Raw genomic sequence first — 19447 nt, forward strand, 5'->3', positions numbered from 1 at the left:
GGAAATAACAACAGATTTCCACTAAGGTGTGAAAATTATATAAAACATTCTTCCTTTTTCCAAAATTTAATAAATATGAGCCTTACTTTCACTGGAACATAATGTCCAATTATTAATAAATATGTGAGTGTATGGGGTAAAATGATGAATAATCCATAACTTCAAGAAATAAATGTCCCAGGTGAATTGCAGTGAACAGCTGGAGAAATGACATGGCAAATGCCAGATAACAAGTACAAATATCAAAGTTACATAAAACACGTATGCCATGAATAAAGTCGTCTCAGTTGGTCAAGTCTATATACTTCCTTACTAAAAAATACTACAAGTATGAACTCTAATGATTTTTTTTCCATCTATATTAAAGCGTAATTCTGTAAAACTTCATTCAACTCCCCCATGTTCACACACAGGTGTTGATCAACTGCTTCATTCAAAACAACATTGAAAATGCATAAAATGTGGCTTGGAATGGTTAGAGTGTCTGAATCATGACAGAAAGGGTTCAGGTTTGAATCCTACCACTGGACCAGCATGGGTTAGCTATCAACGTGTTTCTTTGGGCAAAGCACATTATTCCAATTGCCTTATCACGAAATGACCTAACTGTGTTGCTGTGCCATAAAATACGAAACCACACCAAAACCAATAAAAATTATAACCTGGATGAACAAGTTCAGATCAACAAAGTTCTACTGCTGGGATCTGGCTAACGGGTGATTCTGGCATAACAGAGGCCCTCATCTGTGATTCTTCAGCACATCCTGAAAATTCACATTGCCACAAACTGGTACCCCCTCCCCAAAATGAACGCACTCACATTCGGACCAAAATAGTTAATCTTTCATGGTTCCAAGTTTGCTAATTGAGGATCTTCTAGAGTCCTTGAACATTTTAAATGATTTTATGCCAACCATACAAATGTGAAATTTCAGATGCAAGTTAAATACTAAGCTTCTGCAACCTCAGAACGAATTTTGCTTCATTACAAAGATCATGAGACTACAAATTACAGAGATATTTAAGAATTTATCCAATATTTCACCTGAAAACATAACAGTACAAGATGATTTGCCTTTGCTGAGTAGATGTCATGAATTAAGAATAGTTACCTAGTTTCAAAGTTACCCTGGCAAACTAATAACGAAATTATGTAGTAGTTTTTTCAGAGTCAAGATACCAGATAGTTTGTTAACATTTTCATAAAATATGACACGTATTTGGTGTATTTTAATAATATTATTTTGTCAAGCCAGTCCAACACAAATCGCTGACAATCTTATTGTTCCATTACATTTACCTTAAACACGCTTTCCCATCACTTCGCCCTACTGACACAGGAGGGAAAGGAAAAGACATTCACGTAAAATTTACAATTCCAGCACAAGATCTGATAATGAAACCTCTGAATACACCAGGATAATTTATCAGTTTATAGAAAATTCAATTTTTTAAGAATCGAAGGACTTAACTACCAAGACCCCAGTGTTTAGACATGTCTTTACACAGGACTTAAATACAGACCCCAGTGTTTAGACATGTCCATACACAGGACTTAAATACACAGACCCAAGTGTTTAGACATGTATATACACAGGACTTAAATACAGACTCCAGTGCTTAGACATGTATATACACAGGACTTAAATACAGACCCCAGTGTTTAGACATGTCTATACACAGGACTTAAATACACAGACCCCAGTGCTTAGACATGTCTATACACAGGACTTAAATACACAGACCCCAGTGCTTAGACACATTCACAATGCTGCACCAGTAGTGCTAATTTGAGATGATACTGATCCAAACTGAGTTTTGTATTGATACATAATACAATGAATTTCATTTCTAATATCATTTACTCAAGAAAATAAAATATTTGCAAGTTTTCTGTTTCTGTTACATGTTATTCTTTATTTCTTATGAGTAGACTTGTTCACCTCTTCTTGGGGGTGGGGAGGTCCCAGCAATTGATGGTGGGGTTTGGGCTGGCTTGACGCAACATGAACCCTCTAATAGGAATGATATACACCCTCCCTTCCCAGTGGCTATACTTTGTTTCTTACCCATCTCATGAAATTAAAGTCTCGCCTTTGAACTGTATTAGAAAAGTTGTGGTGCTGTAATTTATTATTTCGTTCATTAGAGATATCTGATAATTATTACTGTTTATACAACATAGTCGATTTGTTCAAAATGAATTGTTCTAGTGTTGTAATATTTTTCCACACTTGACCTGATTTACTGTTTGTTTTTCCATGGGTTTGTACTTATTTTTTTGTTTAATTCATGGTCTTGTTTTGGTGGCTATGCATGACTGTACATGTCCAAGTTTGAAATGGCGTTTGGTAATCACAATCAAGGAATTTTTTCTGATGCACCTTGTGTCATGTGGCATGTTTATTCATTTTTCACAGGAATTTGCTTCAAATGAAAATGAATCATGTGTAACTATCAAACCTGGTAATGTACATGTCCAATATATACATGTGTGTGTGTGTGTGTGCGTGTGTGTGTGTGTATATATATATATATATATATATATATATATATATATATATATATATATATATAACACCAGCAGACTGCAACATCGCTGGCCGGTCACAAGACTATGTTAGTGCAAATATGAAACCCTTATCAAGGGTTATGTACTAGTAGTCGGGCAAGTCAGAAACAAATGATAACAGCTAAGTGAGCAAGTAATTATCCAGGATGATCTTAATTAAATACCTAAGACAAGGTAAATAATTATCCTGGATGATAGTAATTAAATACCCCAGACAAGGCAAGTAACCATCCTTGATGATTTTAATTAAATACCCAAGATAAGGCAAGTAATTTATCCTGGATGATTTTAATTAAATACCTAAGACAAGGCAAGTAATTATCCTGGATGATCATAATTAAATACCCTAGACGAGGCAAGAATAGGTGTAATGTGTGTAATAGGGTGACTGAATGTTGATTTTACAGATTATCTTTACTGAGATTGCTGGAAACAAAAAGGTGTTGCAGCAAAAGCATACAGCATAGGAATCTGTTCTAAAGTATACAGCATAGCAATCTGTTCTAAAGCGTTTCTGGCTGAAATGATAAAGCAGCAGGACAGCTATCATATAATGGCTTGGGTAAAACAAACGTGCCCTGGATAAACACTAAAATGACTTGGGTAAAACACTGCTAAAGTGACCTGGGTAAAACACTCAAATGTCCTGTGGAAAATACTAAAATGTCCTGGGTAAAACAATAAAATGACCTGGAATAATACTAAAATGCCCTGGGTAAAACAATAAAATGCCCTTGGGAAAAGACTAAAATGCCCTTGGGAAAATACTAAAATGCCCAAGGTAAAACAATAAAATGCCCTGGAAAAAAAACACTATTGTTTATAACAGTCTTATCTATACACATATCCAAGTTTAATTTTCTTGCACAAATCAAGGCTCAGTGACAAACAGCTGCAAGAGGGTTTTAGGGACCAAGAATGTCCCTTTTCTGGTTGACTGTTAACAAAAAAATGCTTGCTGAGCAATCAAGAGACACAGTAACATATCCTTTACCTCAATGAAGACAATCTGAGAAATATTTTGTGAACTAATTAAAATTATAAGGGTGATACCCTGCTTCCCCTTGAAAATATAATGGTTGTGCCTAATTCAACTATGTATTACCAGTGGGTACATGTAAGGCCACCACAGTTACATCTCAAAGTAAAGGAATCAATGCCAAGAATAAAGTTCTGTACTTCAAGGGGTTTGGCTAAAGATACAACAGTGTCAAATCTTACACTGCATTTTATGTAATTAGGTTGCATTATGTGAGTATGCAGGTGTTAAATATGAACACCAGCTCAGATTAGCTGTCTCCTCAATGATACTACCTGGGATCTGGCCAGGATTTGAAAATAAAACTGCCACTTAATTCCCAAAATACTGTCTTCACCAGCTATTTTTTTTCCATGAACAAATCAACATTTCTCTTAAATGTTTTATGCATCATTTTATGTATACCTTTGTTAATATTACTGTAGAAATACTAGTTATAAACAGAATATTTATCACAGCACACAAACACCACACATTTATTACAGCACACATGACAACACCAAACATTTATTATGGCACACATGACAACACCAAACATTTATTATGGCACACATGACAACACCAAACATTTATTATGGCACACATGATAACACCCAACATTTATCACAGCACACATGACAACACCAAACATTTATTATGGCACACATGATAACACCCAACATTTATCACAGCACACATGACAACACAACATTTATCACACCACACATGACAACACAACATTTATCACAGCACACATGACAACACCAAACATTTATCACACCACACCTGACAACATCCAACATTTATCACAACACACCTGACAACATCCAACATTTATCACAACACACATGATAATACCAAACATTTATCACACCACACATGACAATATCCAACATTTATCACAGCACACATGACAACACAACATTTATCACAGTGCACATGACAACACAATATTTATCACAGCACACATGACAACACCAAACATTTATCAACCACACCTGACAACATCCAACATTTATCACAGCACACATGATAATACCAAACATTTATCACAGCACACACGACAACACAACATTTATCACAGCACACATGAAAACACAAAAGATTTATCACACCACACATGACAGCATCCAACATTTATCACAGCACACATGACAACACAACATTTATCACAGTGCACATGACAACACAACATTTATCACAGCACACATGACAACACCAAACATTTATCACACCACACCTGACAACATCCAACATTTATCACAACACACCTGACAACATCCAACATTTATCTCAACACACATGATAATACCAAACATTTATCACACCACACATGACAATATCCAACATTTATCACAGCACACATGACAACACAACATTTATCACAGTGCACATGACAACACAATATTTATCACAGCACACATGACAACACCAAACATTTATCAACCACACCTGACAACATCCAACATTTATCACAGCACACATGATAATACCAAACATTTATCACAGCACACACGACAACACAACATTTATCACAGCACACATGAAAACACAAAAGATTTATCACACCACACATGACAGCATCCAACATTTATCACAGCACACATGACAACACAACATTTATCACAGTGCACATGACAACACAACATTTATCACAGCACACATGACAACACCAAACATTTATCACACCACACCTGACAACATCCAACATTTATCACAGCACACATGATAATACCAAACATTTATCACAGCACACATGACAACACAACATTTATCACAGCACACATGACAACACAACATTTATCACACCACACGTGACAACATCCAACATTTATCACAGCACACATTTATCACAGTGCACATGAAAACACAACATTTATCAAAGCACACACAAAAACACAAAAGATTTATCACAGCACACATGAAAACACAAAACAGTAATCACAGTGCACATGAAAACACAAACCATTAATCACATCACACATGAATACACACAAGATTTATCACCACCCTTCCTATTCATCATCACAATGACACTTACTAAAGCACACTTCATAGTCATGGTCCAGGGATTCACAAATTTGACAAATGCTAGTTTGGAAAAATGAATTTACCCTTAGTCATAGTCCAGGGATTCACAAATTTGACAAATGTAAATGAATTTACCCTTAGTCATAGTCCAGGGATTCACAAATTTGACAAATGTAAATGAATTTACCCTTAGTCATGGTCCAGGAATTCACAAATTTGACAAATGTAAATGAATTTACCCATGGCAAATCTGAGCTTCCAACGAACATAATATCCCAACACAAGTAAGATAAAATATGGGACATTTTGAGGAAATCCTATATTATTTATTTCAACTATGGTTTTCTATTTATGTTTGTCAGCATCTTAAAATAATATGCCCATAAATAAACTGATAAAAAATTTACATGTAAGTAATACATGTTAACTAAGAAGTAGATGAAAAGAGTTTGAATGCAGATTTAGTTAGAAGTGTAGCAAAAGAAAATTATGTACATGTATGCTGACAGATAAATCGCTCGGTAAGATTTAGAAAAGGTTGGATTTTTTTAAAAGAGAGAGAGAGAGAGAGAGAGAGAGAGAGAGAGAGAGAGAGATGTTTAGGTTTAAGGCCTTGAACTGTACAATTAAACAACCAATAAAAATATTCCAGCCAGGGATACTCATTAATCCACAATGACTGGAACTTTATTGCACATTTCATATTACTATATAGGTTATTTTACTTTAAAATTGATAACACGCACCAAAACAATTTGTAAAAGTTGACTGTTTTTAGTTGGCAATCTCTCAAACTGCCTGATGCCAGGTTAGGACCTGAAAGTCGTCAAATCACAGACATGTACAAATATTACTACTAAAATGAAACTGATAAGTTAAAATATAAATATTTATTCCTTATTTGTCAAAACTTGCTTTAAATAGAAAATATTCACATTATTTGGATGAGAAAATGCAAGACTGACCTCAACACTGACTACAAGATGGCAATGACAATCGATGGAAAGAAATTGGCCAGTTAATTAATAGAAAAATGCTGTACATATAAACACTAAATAAAGGTGCTGATATATTTATTGTGGTGATACGGCAGGGTATACAACTTGCAGAAGAAGAAAAAAACATTGTGAAGAAAACATGACCCCTTTCTCACTCTCTTTCAATTTCTGGACTTGCCTGCGTAAAAGTACCTTGAAAACTTCAGCTTACCCAAGCCGAACTTGAGCTTTCCCTGGGAGTCAGGCAAGTGGATTTGCAAATACCTACAGTCACAAACTTTTTTATTATAGCATACTTCCTACTGATTTTAACAGTCAAGACCCACCTTATGTTTATGGCAAATAAAATGGAAAGTGGCATCTCCAAATTTTTTTAATGCTTTCCAGCTTCAAAGCATTACATTCATAGTAAAGCAACTGCTGGTTTGTGCATGGATGGTTGTTTTGCAAAGCAACATTCTGGGCCCAAAAATTATGTCTGCATAAACCAAGCATTGGACAAACAACTGATATGAGAAATTTGGTAAACCCATATAGAAGATAATGAGGTTGAGGAAAGACAAAGGTCTGATTAGCAATGATCAAGCTTAGACATCTGCTCCACAAATTGTGTGCTAAATTTTGCTCATTTATGGTAAAATATTACAATACCAGTCTCTCACTACTGTTCTAACTTCCACCTGCATCATTTAAATTAAAAAATTCCTAAATGATTAATAATTTTTTCTTAATTAGCATACTTAATGATTTCAATCTATGCCTCAGGATATGATCACAAAGAAAGCCAAATGGTCATTAACAAAAGAATGTAAGATGAAAATTCATTGGTCACCATCGCCAAGACTATTTTTATCACAGTTTCTGACTGGCTGGCCTGCAAAACATGACTGCACAAGTTGGAGAATATACTATAATTGAATAACTGAAGTCACTTCATGAAACATACTTGGTTAATGGAAAAACCTTATTCTGTCTTGTTTCTGTCAAAAATACTCACACGATTTACTTTCTTCTGACCAGACTGAAAACTGATAATTTTTAGTTAAAATGGAAAAATCAGTTATTGACAGGTTGATCCCTGATACTATCTGAAACAGCCACAAACAAGCAAATCTTGACTTCTTAACAATCAGCCACGAGGAACTCATTTGGATTTTTGGATGTTTGGATTTTTTTTAAAAACGTAGCTTTAACAATTTTCAGTCATATCGCTACAATGTCTGCAGTGTGGCAGTTTATAGTGATGTCTAGCACTGGGGCATCATGCCACAGACATGTAGCATGATGTCCCACCCAGTCACATTATCCTGACACCAGGCCGACCAGTCCTAACGCTAACCTCTTAATGCTGAGCGCCAAGTGAGGCAGCTGTTAGTACCATTTTTGTAAGTCTTTGGTATGACTCGGCCAGGGATCAAACCCATGACCTCCCACATCCAAGGCAGATGCTCTTACCACTAGGCCACCGGAGAGGTCTAGAATAACTGATCTGCCTCCAACTCGGCACAACAAGAAAACAGCCACTAGCTGTTAGATTTTTCACAACTGGTTCAATACATTATATCTACCCTTTGGTTTTCCAAGTCAACTTCTAAGAAAACATTCCTTCACTTACCTAAATGGCCTGCTTTTATTTTCACTGGTAAATCCAAGTCATCCTACAAAAAAACAAATATCAGTGAAAATGGTTCCTGTTTCTTAGTAGGTGAAGATGATAAAATGAATTCAAACTAAATAGCATTCAAGTTGCCATTATGATTTTATTTTGATTCAACCTAAATGGCATTAAGCAGCCATTCAGAATTTATTTTGCTTCAACCTAAATAGCATTCAAGCCCTCTTTAAAACACAGACCATGGAAACCATTTAACATGACCAGTGAGACTACCATATACTGAGATATGTTCTTACAAGGCTGAGTTATAATGGTAGAGTTTTACTGAGTTATGTTCTAGCAAGGCTGTTTTATATTAGTACAGAGTTTTACAGAGGTGTGTTCTAGTAAGGCTGTGTTATACTGGTAAAGAATTAGGAACCAAAAATATATGTTTCCTACTGCTCAGGTTTCAAAATTAGGGCTGGCAGGTAAAAAAAAAATTTTTAACATTATATATAATATAATGATTAGTGTATATAACACACCAAGCACTTCAAGTACAGGACAAATCTGACTCAATTAAACACACATGTCAATTTCAGGAGAGAAAAAAAAAAATTACCAGGGGGTGGGTGCTAGGGTCAACAAAGAGAAACAAGGATTGCCAGCCAACTGGAAACAGAGATATTTTTTGCCTTATATTGAGGTATGTTCTAGCAAGGCTGTATTATACTGGTGGAGTCTTATTGAGGTATGTTCTTACAAGGCTGTGTTCTATTGGTACAGCGTCTTACAGAGGTATGTTCTTACAAGGCTGTGTTATATTGGTATAGAGTTTTATTGAGGTATATTCTAGCAAGGCTGTGTTATAATGGTATAGAGTTTTACAAACGTATGTTCTTACAAGGCTGTGTTATACTGGTACAGAGTTTCCCTGATGTTCTTACAAGACTGTTATACTAGTATTCAAAATGCTCTGGAGATGAGTTCTCAAACCAAGCTAGCACCAATTTTAATACAGAATGAAGAAAGTGAAACTAACATCTAACTGGCTCTCAAATGCTAAGTACTAACATCAAGTGAACCAAAACAGCAACTGCCCACCCCTGCAAATTCCAGCACATTTTACTTCATATTTCAAAGCTCCCTTTCCACAACCTTCACTCACAAGTGCTCAACCAAACCATATATATGAAAATAATACACATAATATAGATGTACATAAAAATACACATGATGCATCCTGCAGCTTGGCTGTATATATGGAGTCTGGTTGGAAAATATTTATAACTGTTATTGTAACTTAAGTTTTTGTACATTTGGCCTTTGACCTCCTAAGATGGACCCCAAGGCACAGCACGCATAATAACACCCTTGAAAATGGCTTAGTTTAGTTAACTGTTGCAAAATGTACACATTCAGTAACCAGGTAAACAAACACAAACAAGGCTGTCAGTGATGCAGGAACTGTCTGTTCCAACCAAATTATGTATATTTTTGGACAAAACTAAGAAAAAAGTCAAAACTCATGAGACTTCATTGCATATTGCATACAATTACATATTAGTCAGTTTTATGATATTTCTGATAAAATTTTTATTATTTTGCATTATTTACAACTGAAAAACATGTTAACAAACAATACCACATACTAGCAACATTTTTTTTTAAAACACTGTTTAAGGTTGGTAAAGTTTTACCTAAATTATATATAATCAAGAAACTCATGTACTGTGAACTAAAAATTATCATAATACATTTGTCAGATGATACAATAAAAAGATACAATTAAATGATACAATGACAAACTGGACAAGATACAACCATACTGCAATATGTAAAATATTAGCATCAAAGTGTGTAATCCATCGTTATAGAATTAACACATAAACTGATGTCACCTGTTTATATTTGGACACACTTTACATTTGCCACGACCAATGCTACATACTAAATCCCACACAAATTAAGTTCACGACAAAATAACTATCCATGAATATTACCATCACTGACTTGCATACATAAGAGTCGTCATTAAACCTCAATGGTAAAGATGGAGAATTTTTCAATATATTAAAGAAATGAGTGTCTGAAATAAAATGGTATTCAAAAAAAGATCAATTTTTTATTTTTAATTACTGTACTCAAAATGACTTTTCTACATAACATATTATTTTGGATAAAAATTTCACTAGGTTCATTTTCATCGTTATAAACTCGTACTGATGATGTTCCAATCACATCTATTTTTTTACACGCTAAAAGTGCTCTGTCTGGATATGTTCTGAGCTCTTTACTTTCTAGATACATTCTCTCCTACAAGCTAACGCTGAATTAAATACAGGTAAAATCTGTTTCTGCGACTGTTTTAACGCTCCAAAGCTATGCTGTAACAAGCCACTGATGCATAGTAGTAGCAAGCACTGAAACAATTACAACAGGAAGTCTAGCTCATCACAGGGAATTGAACCATCTTTGACTCTCGTACAATCATGTGTGAGCATTTTTCATATAGCGTTTAGCAGGATGCCCTTATTAAAGTATATAAAATTATGATGTCAAATGTGGTACTAAAAAGTCAGCGAAAACTCACAGTTCTATGCAAACAGACACATAAGTATCTTTAAACTAAATATCCCATTGACAAACAAATTTGTTTTCATAATAACATGGTAAGTAAGATTTTATTCTTGGCAAATAAAAATGTTTGGCATTTGCCATACAAGGGGCTATGTTCTTGTAGATTTTTCAACTCATGCCAAATGAAATATTCAACAGATCATAGTTATCCATACAAGTGGAGGAAACTGAAATACCAACTTTGAATAACCAAAAGCTGAATTTTGAACATGCTAGGTCTGGTTATCACACCCAGGATAACACAAGTGCAAAGCAAGCTAACTAAGGTCCTGTGTCCAATTTTATTCTGTATAATTAGCATAATTAGCATTATTGGAACTTACCAAGGCTGTCTCCTTTAGATCTAGCTCTTGTAGAACAACATCACCTGCAAACAGAACAGAAAAAGAAAATCATTAATCATAAATAAAAGAAAATTATTACATGTAATGGTAAACATAAAAAACAATGGTTAAAAAAAACATTACGTTAACACATTAACCCCTAGCAACGACTTTACGTGGCAGGATGTAGTAGCCTACTGCTGAGCTCTGTAGTGTCATGGTCATGCATGATACACTAAAGTGGGTTGTATTATAGAAAGGTAGACAGATGTAGCTCTACAATGATACCAAATAATCTGGAATATCTAGTTGCACTACAAAATACCGACAGAAAAACCTCATTTTTTTTACCCGACTTTTGTTTACCCAAAATTCGCCCATGGTCGGAATCCGATTTTGTGTCTGGATTTTAGACTTTTTGGTCTCAGATCTAAGGTAAACCGGTATGAACTGCAAACAGACAGATGAGCCTTTGCAAAACGTAGGATAAGATGGGCATTTGGAATAAAGAGTGGTCTCCATACAAAAATAATGGCTCCATTTAGCAACAAAAAAAAAAAGATTACCCTTCTACTCATGCGCGAGTCAAATTGCTAACGAAAATCGATGTTTCTAACACCACTAGGCAGTATGTTATTGAAAGATGACCGGGGATTTGGTGTTTTCAAGTCTATTCAGAAATAGCTTTCAAAATGTGTTTCCTACTCGATTTTCAGGCAAAAATGACAAAAAGCTCCAGTGGTTAATGTGTCAAACAAAAAAATTAAAAATAGCAAACAAGTGTCATTTCTTCTTTGATTCCCTCCTTGCTGTACATAAAGACTGGCAATATAAAACCATAGAGAACTCTCATAGTTAAAACATCACAACCACAATAATCACAATTCTAAATGTTTTATAATAATAATAATAATATTAATAAAGTTCACAGTGAATGTACAAGAGCAATGTGATGACATTTATGCAGGTGACAGATCAATATATTATGCCTTAAATTATTTTTGTACAGGAAAAAAAAGGTTTTATTATTTGGACTCCAGGTTTGATTTCAAATCCTAGTGAAAACCTTCAAATGTAAAATGTATTTTATTAAGGGGTGGGGTATGTTTACAATAAACTTGTTAATTAAATTTTTGGTCCTTTATTCCAACTATTTCCAAGACATCATTATCTACACACAATCAAAGTCCATCATTAAAGGATCCATTTTTCTTATTCCTTTTGGTGTAATTCAAAATATTCAGTTGAAGTACATGACAAATGCTGTCATAAAATAGGGATAATAGAGACATTTGGCATTTAATAATATAATGGAGTTAGCTGATGCATAATATACAGTCTTTGTATTTTGCAAGTCACACAGAAACTGCATATCCAGTTTGCAAAGTAAAGACATTAAGTTAGTCCACAAAATTTAAATAAAACTAGAACTTATCAAATTTAACCAAAATAAAAAGAATTATCCATAGTTGTGTAATTAATTTGAAAAGTACAAGTTTTGAGAACTGGTCTTATCTTTAATTGTGGCTTATCTTTAATTATGGCTCCACATCAAGTTCAAATGGCACTGACTTTACTGATTTACATTTCTATGCTTATTCCCTTCCCCCTCTCAAATTTCCCTATCAATATCATGTTGGAAGAAGTGTTTCATTAAGTAAAGCATGGCAAAGTACCTGTTATGAAAAGAAATAATTAACAAACATAAATACACTATCAAACCCTACAAATACTAGATGACTCTATGTTACAATGGGATCAGGAACACTTTTCCAAGCCTTGGACAACAGAGTTGCAAAAGGAACTTGTCCCTGCAGAGGTCTCGCTATGATTTTAAAACAAGGCATCCAGGACTCCCATTTTGGTAAAAATAGGTGTACCAACAGCAAAAGTTGCAGTCCCCTCCCAAAAGATGTGGAACTTTACAGATTTGAAGAACTATTGGGTTCAATTTCCACATATTGCTCTTGTTCATCAGACCATTCCGGTGGCCAAGTAGTTAGAGCATCTGCCTCTGATGTGGGAGGTCATGGGTTCAAACACCAGCCAAGTCATACCAAAGACTTATAAAAATGGTACTAACAGCTACCTCGCTTGCCGCTCAACATTAAGAGGTTAGTGCTAGGACTGGTCAACTTGGTGTCAGGATAATGTGGCTGGGTGGGACATCATGCTACCCCAGTGCTAGATATCACTATAAACTTTCACACTGCAGACATTGTAGCAATATGACTGAAAAATTGTTAAAGCTACATTAAAAATCCAAATCACTCGCCAACCCATTGTACATCAGAATGATACTGAATATTGTCAAAGGTCCTATTCCAAACACTAGCTAGGCATCAATCACTTTCTTACATTTGGCTACTGTCCATCCACGCTATCAGTCTAGCAACTTTAGCACTATTCTGAATCTCATTAAATCTTCATAAATCTGACATTTAACCCCAAAATGCTTGCCCAAATTTGCAAATGGCATTTTGTCTAAGTCACAATATATCTTGATTTCGAGGTCACATGCACTACTTATTCAGCTACACTCAGAAGTGAACACAATAATGAACGCTCAAGTTATTTATTGATGTATATTTATTGATGTACTCTTATAAATGACCACATGCACATCTCTGGATTTTTCTACCTCTGTATTCCATCATTGGAAATATCAGCACATTTTCCCACCCAACTGCCAGTCAAAGTCTTTGAACTTGCTGCCTAGCTATAGCTTCATTCTCTTTTAATGTATTCTTATAGTGACAACATGCTTATCAGGGGGTCTTTCAGCCACTGAATTATGTCACTGTAAATATCAGCACAGCTAAAATGATCAATTGATCAACATATTTTCCCACTCAGCAGGTGGCTGAAGCAGGACTGGCATCCTTTTGAATTTTTACGCCCAGCTAATACGTGTATGGAGGACTCCCACTTAAGTGATTTTCTACATCCCAGCTAAAAAAATGTGCATCCAAATACGTGTAATTAAGCGTTTCCAAGACCTCTACCCTGTCAGTGTTATTTAAATGAAAAAAACACAACCTGAAGCAAGTTTGGTATTAAAATGGGGACAAAACCATAACAATATTATGTAGTAGCTTTACCTTCTAAGCATAAGGAATTATGTAAATTAAAAACTACTCAACAGTAGAAAAGAAATTAAAAAAGTACAACAGTAGAAAATAAAAAAATACTACTCAACAGTATGGACTACTCTAAAGTAGAAAGGAAATAAAACTTTGGCATTGTAAAAAAGTATCAAAGTGAATAAACTTCCAAATGACATAACATAGCATTTCTGGACATATGAACCCTAAAGTTAAATATCAGCAACAAAAAATTAAAATAAATAAATCATAGTCAATAAATAAATGAAACTTCTTGTCAAATAAATCAGTCAATAAATAAATGAAACTTCTTGTCAAATAAATCAGTCAATAAATAAATGAAACTTGTTGTCAAATAAATTTTTTGTCAAATAAATAAATGAAATTTCTTGTCAAATAAATATGTCATAAATTTCTTGTCAAATAAATATGTCAGATAAATTTCTTGTCAAATAAATTTGTGTCTGCAATATATATTTTGTCTTACGAGACAAAAGTGAATCAGATAACAGAAAACTTTTTAAATGCTGCATAATGGTGACTGGAGATTCAACCCATAACATACTCTATCCATTCTGGAGTTAGTCTGTAACAAAGTCAACCCCTTACAGATTTGATCCATACAAATATAATCAAGAAATCATGACTGGCCTCTACAAGCAAGGTCAATTTCGGAACTTGTAGTTTTCTATCATTATTTTCAACCTTGTATGGCTTCAGAACAATTGGTTTACCAACCCTGTGTGGTATCAATGTAATTGGAATGTTTTCAAACACTGCATCCAAACAATACTGAATGTAAGTTAATATAAATTAACTAGTCATAAGTATTTAAGTAAATAACAATAGGGATCTCAATAGAATTTGAGGATGAGGAGTCCAGGCCTCAGAAATTCACAGCCCATCTCTGAGAGAACCTCCATTTCAAAGGATGGAAAGAAAATGAAAAGGACGTGCTAATTATTTTAATATCAGGATTGAATTTAACCATTTATAATATCACACTAAAAAGAAAATATTTTCAGTAAACAGAATGTTAAGTTTAAACATTATACACATCAATTTTATCCCTACAACAATACTAAAACCAAACAATAAACCATAACAATAAAATTATCAACAATTAGTTTCAATCTCAAGAATGATCACTGGGAATGCTGTGAAGTTTTCTCTATAAGTTTAATAGCATCTACATTCCCACTAAAGAACTTAACACAAGTAAATACCTGTCATTACAGTGCACCAAGGAAAATAGCATTTACACTAACACCAAAGAAGCTTACATCATTAATCACCTGGCATTCACTGTACCATTTCTGGTAGTCCAAAATATTTGTACGGTCGTAGAAGGTTAGTGGGCCAACTCGGCCATGTAGTCCCGGAATCCAATATAATATCATCAAGAAAGTACTCCTTTGAAGACCAAAAAAGGTAAGGAAGTTAGACCAAACGAGACTAATAAAACACCAAGTCTACCAAAACATACACTAACAACATCGTCACGGACTTGAAAATTAATGAAAAGAGAAAACAGTGGGGACGCAATATACAAGACGACTACTGTATGCCTGCAGTGAGAATGATTTTTCTTCTCACCCCACCATTTTTAAACTGCGAAGAGAATTAAACCTAAGTTCATAAATTTACATTTAAAAAAATCCGTCTACCAAAGTAATGCATGACAAATGAAGAATAACACAACACGTCCATCCACCCGAACCCCCATATTTTCATTCAACATCTGCAGCCTTGTTTGGTGTGCATATCTCACCTCCCCATATCCCAAGCTTGAGTTGGGATTTGTCCAAATTCTCTACATAGTCGCCCAATACTTTGTTGAGTAAATCAACAACAACTGATTCGAAAACCATCCTGTCAGATTAAATCGACCAGTTGTCAATGCAATGAAAAGTTTCAAAATTTCTCTTTCAACCGGTCACTCCGCCATGATGTTGTTTCTCGTCACTGTGCGGGAAGAGAAACGCCGAATGAAGTTGCTTTGATGCTAAAAATAGACATCGGTCGCGTGACCTGTCTCGACCTAAATGGTATCAGGCAAGTTATTCAACTTTTAGTAGGCATATGGGATACGTACTTTTAATATTGTACTGGAGTGGTCTGGTATCAAGGGTCTTAAAGTAAATAAAGACACTGGCCTTGATGATATTATATATGTATATTTGTTGCTTTTGCACTATATTAAAATGTATTTAATTTCCAGTTTAAATCAGATGACTGCGGGAAACGATCGATGAACTAGCGCCATGTAGATTACAGGTTATGTAAGGGGAGTTAATCAAGATATGGCAGTAATGCCGAGAAAACTTTTTTTTATTTTTTTTACGATGGCACATACTTATCATAATGTTGGAAACTTTCCTGTATATATTGCACAAAGTATTGATCAACTTGAAAAATGGATGCTACTTCAGTAGCACTCGTTCTGCCACATGTGCCATCCATGAGAAACGTGTCAATGTGAATTAAAGAAACGCGTATGTTACCAACAACCTGTGACCAGTGCCGGATTACCCATTAAGAACACTAAGCAAGTGCTTTGGGCACCATTCCAACAGAAAAAATCAAAATAATTGTCAATTATAAAACTGAATGAATTATATAACACTATTTCGATTTGCATGTACGAGTATTCTGATTTGGAATGAAGGCAACATCAGTAGTAATAGGGGGCTATCTAGGGTCAATGGAAATACAATGGGAAAAAGGTCGTCGGCACGATTAGGGTGAACACTTTTTAAATCACCATGGGCACATTTAGGGTCCGAGTTTCATCTGACCCTGGTCAACCCATTTTTGATATTTGGATATTTATGTTGTGGTGTAGGGTCAGAGTCCATTCCCTATCGAAAAGTTGGAATTCGCCGACACCATTTGGTGTAAGCATGGAGTAGCCGCTTACTAGCCAGCCCAGCAAACTTGAACGACCTTTCATCAAGATATACCTGCATGAAATCGATAGGAATATGATTTATTTTCTCAAAAATTGTGAGCATAGCATTGATTCTGTCTTTAATCCGCTGACAGACGAGACAAAAGTATGTCGTTGCTGAAATTTGACCTGGATCTGGCCATTTGCATCCGAGTCACATGACTATGCAATCTCGCAACCAGCATGTCAATGACATCAGAGGTCATATAGTCACGTGATATGGACAATAAACAAATTTCCAAAGTTGTTGTACATTGAATTTGGACATATTATATAGAAGTTACTTAATGTTTTTAAATAAATATAATGCACACTAAATTCTCAACATATTTATTCTGAGAACAACAACAAGAAACTTGTCAGTATCTCAGCAGGGTGGAGAAAACCATTTTCAGGAAGTACCGAGCATGTGACAGAGATGTTCATGTTCGTGGCACGTGACTACCACATTGACATATGCTCTCTGCACTAGTGAATCTGGGTTTCTTCAACTTGCTGCAACATTTACAGATTTTCGGTCATTGTTTTCACAATAAATATTTAGAGAAGTTTATGGGTTTGTTTTTTTTTCTTTTCATTTTACTATAAAAATTATGTGACTTTCATATATATGTTCGATTTGTTTCCTACAGCAACACTAGAAATTGTTTATTGTTAATATCACGTGACTGTATGACCTCTGATGTCATTGACATGTAGGTTCCGAGAGTTGTTTAGTGACGTGACTAGGAACGCAAATGGCCAGATCCAGGTCAAATTTCAGCAACAATGTACTTTCGTCTCGTCTGTCAGTGGATTAACGACAGAACGAACGCTATGATCGCAATTTCTGAGAAAATAAATCATATTCCTATCGAGTTCATGTAGGTATATCTCGATGAAAGGTCGTTCAAGTTTGCTGGGCCGGCTAGTAAGCGGCTCCCCCATGCCGACACCAAATTGTGTCATATCGCTACGATATCTGCAGTGTTGCAGTTTATAGTGATGTCTAGCACTGGGGCATCATGCCGCAGACATGTAGTATCATGTCCATCCCAGTCACATTATCCTGACACCAGCCGACCAGTCCAAACATTAACCTATTAATATTGAGTGCCTAGCAGGCAGCAGTTAATACCATGTTTATAAGTCTTTGGTATGACTCAACCGGGGTTCGAACCTGCGACATCCCACATCCGAAGCGATTAGTTATGCTTGAAGTCATAATAACAAATATAGTTTCACTAATAATACAAGTTTCAAGATATAAATGAAATGGTATTCTTTGTCTCTGACAAATTTAAAATAATAATAATTCAAAATAGTAATTTATCATGGCATACATTTATAAATATATATCTGCACACAACTATATATGACATACAAAAACATATTAAAAAGGTGTATTAATTTATCAGATCAAACATACAAATATGTTGAAATATCCAAGTATGCCCTATGACAATGTCACAGGCTTATTTCCTATTGGGTAGGAGTAGTATATATTGATAACATCTGTAGTATACATACAGTCCCTGATAAAATCAACATGTAATTCATACAAGTTACGATACGAGATATAAACATACGATAAGTCACATAAAGACAGTACAAGAAACGGTGGTAACACTTAAGATAAATATACACAAACATTACTACCTCCAAACAGAAGAGACGCGATATACCTGTAAAAACGATATATGTTGATTATAGCTAGAAAGAAACCAATCAGTAATCAGTTTTCAGAAGTGTTTCTATTTCTAGCCATTAATAATCCAAATTGAGCCAAACTTCTATAAACCGAACTCTATATCACCTAATTAAAAATTAATATATTAATTAATTAAGGGAGGGTTACCACAGGGGACACTTTATAGAAGTTTTATTGTATTACCTTGTTATCTACATCTAAAGACGGCGTTATGCAAAGTCATTTTAGGTTGTAGAGTCATATGATCTGCGAGGCTGGGGATCCTAAGGGAGTTTTCATTAAGATTACCTACTACTGTTTTCATAATTCCTTTGATTGATTGGATAAAGGCTTTATATGGAGTTAATCCTGGTGTAAATGGCCTCGTCTTATCATCAGAGCTTGTTAAATTACCTAGGATTTACCTTGAAGCTACTCTGAGATAATTAAGTCATACTTGGGGTCTTGAAAGAGTAATGGCTTAAGAAGAATATACCTAATGTCAGAAAAAGAAAGTAAATGCACAAAAATTAAAGAAGATTTAT

General features: G+C 34.8%; 1 protein-coding gene across 5 annotated transcripts in view; it reads right to left on the reverse strand.

Annotated features, from left to right (window-relative positions):
• The window catches only part of LOC149792919 (intermembrane lipid transfer protein VPS13A-like), a 345749-nt gene extending 329500 nt beyond the window's left edge, over window positions 1–16249 (reverse strand). For all 5 annotated transcript variants that reach the window (XM_089966749.1, XM_089966747.1, XM_089966746.1 and 2 more), the window contains exons 1-3: window positions 16055–16249; window positions 11180–11223; window positions 8235–8277 (exon numbers count right to left, since the gene is read on the reverse strand). In XM_089966749.1, the coding sequence (XP_089822875.1) occupies window positions 8235–8277; window positions 11180–11223; window positions 16055–16154 (187 nt within the window). In that variant the 5' untranslated portion in view covers window positions 16155–16249. The remainder of the gene's footprint in view (window positions 1–8234; window positions 8278–11179; window positions 11224–16054) is intronic.
• Between the last annotated feature and the right edge of the window lie 3198 nt (window positions 16250–19447).

This window comes from Sinohyriopsis cumingii, chromosome 8, assembly GCF_028554795.1.
Source record: "Sinohyriopsis cumingii isolate HCF-2022 chromosome 8, ASM2855479v2, whole genome shotgun sequence".
Taxonomy (NCBI): Eukaryota; Metazoa; Mollusca; class Bivalvia; order Unionida; family Unionidae; genus Sinohyriopsis; species Sinohyriopsis cumingii.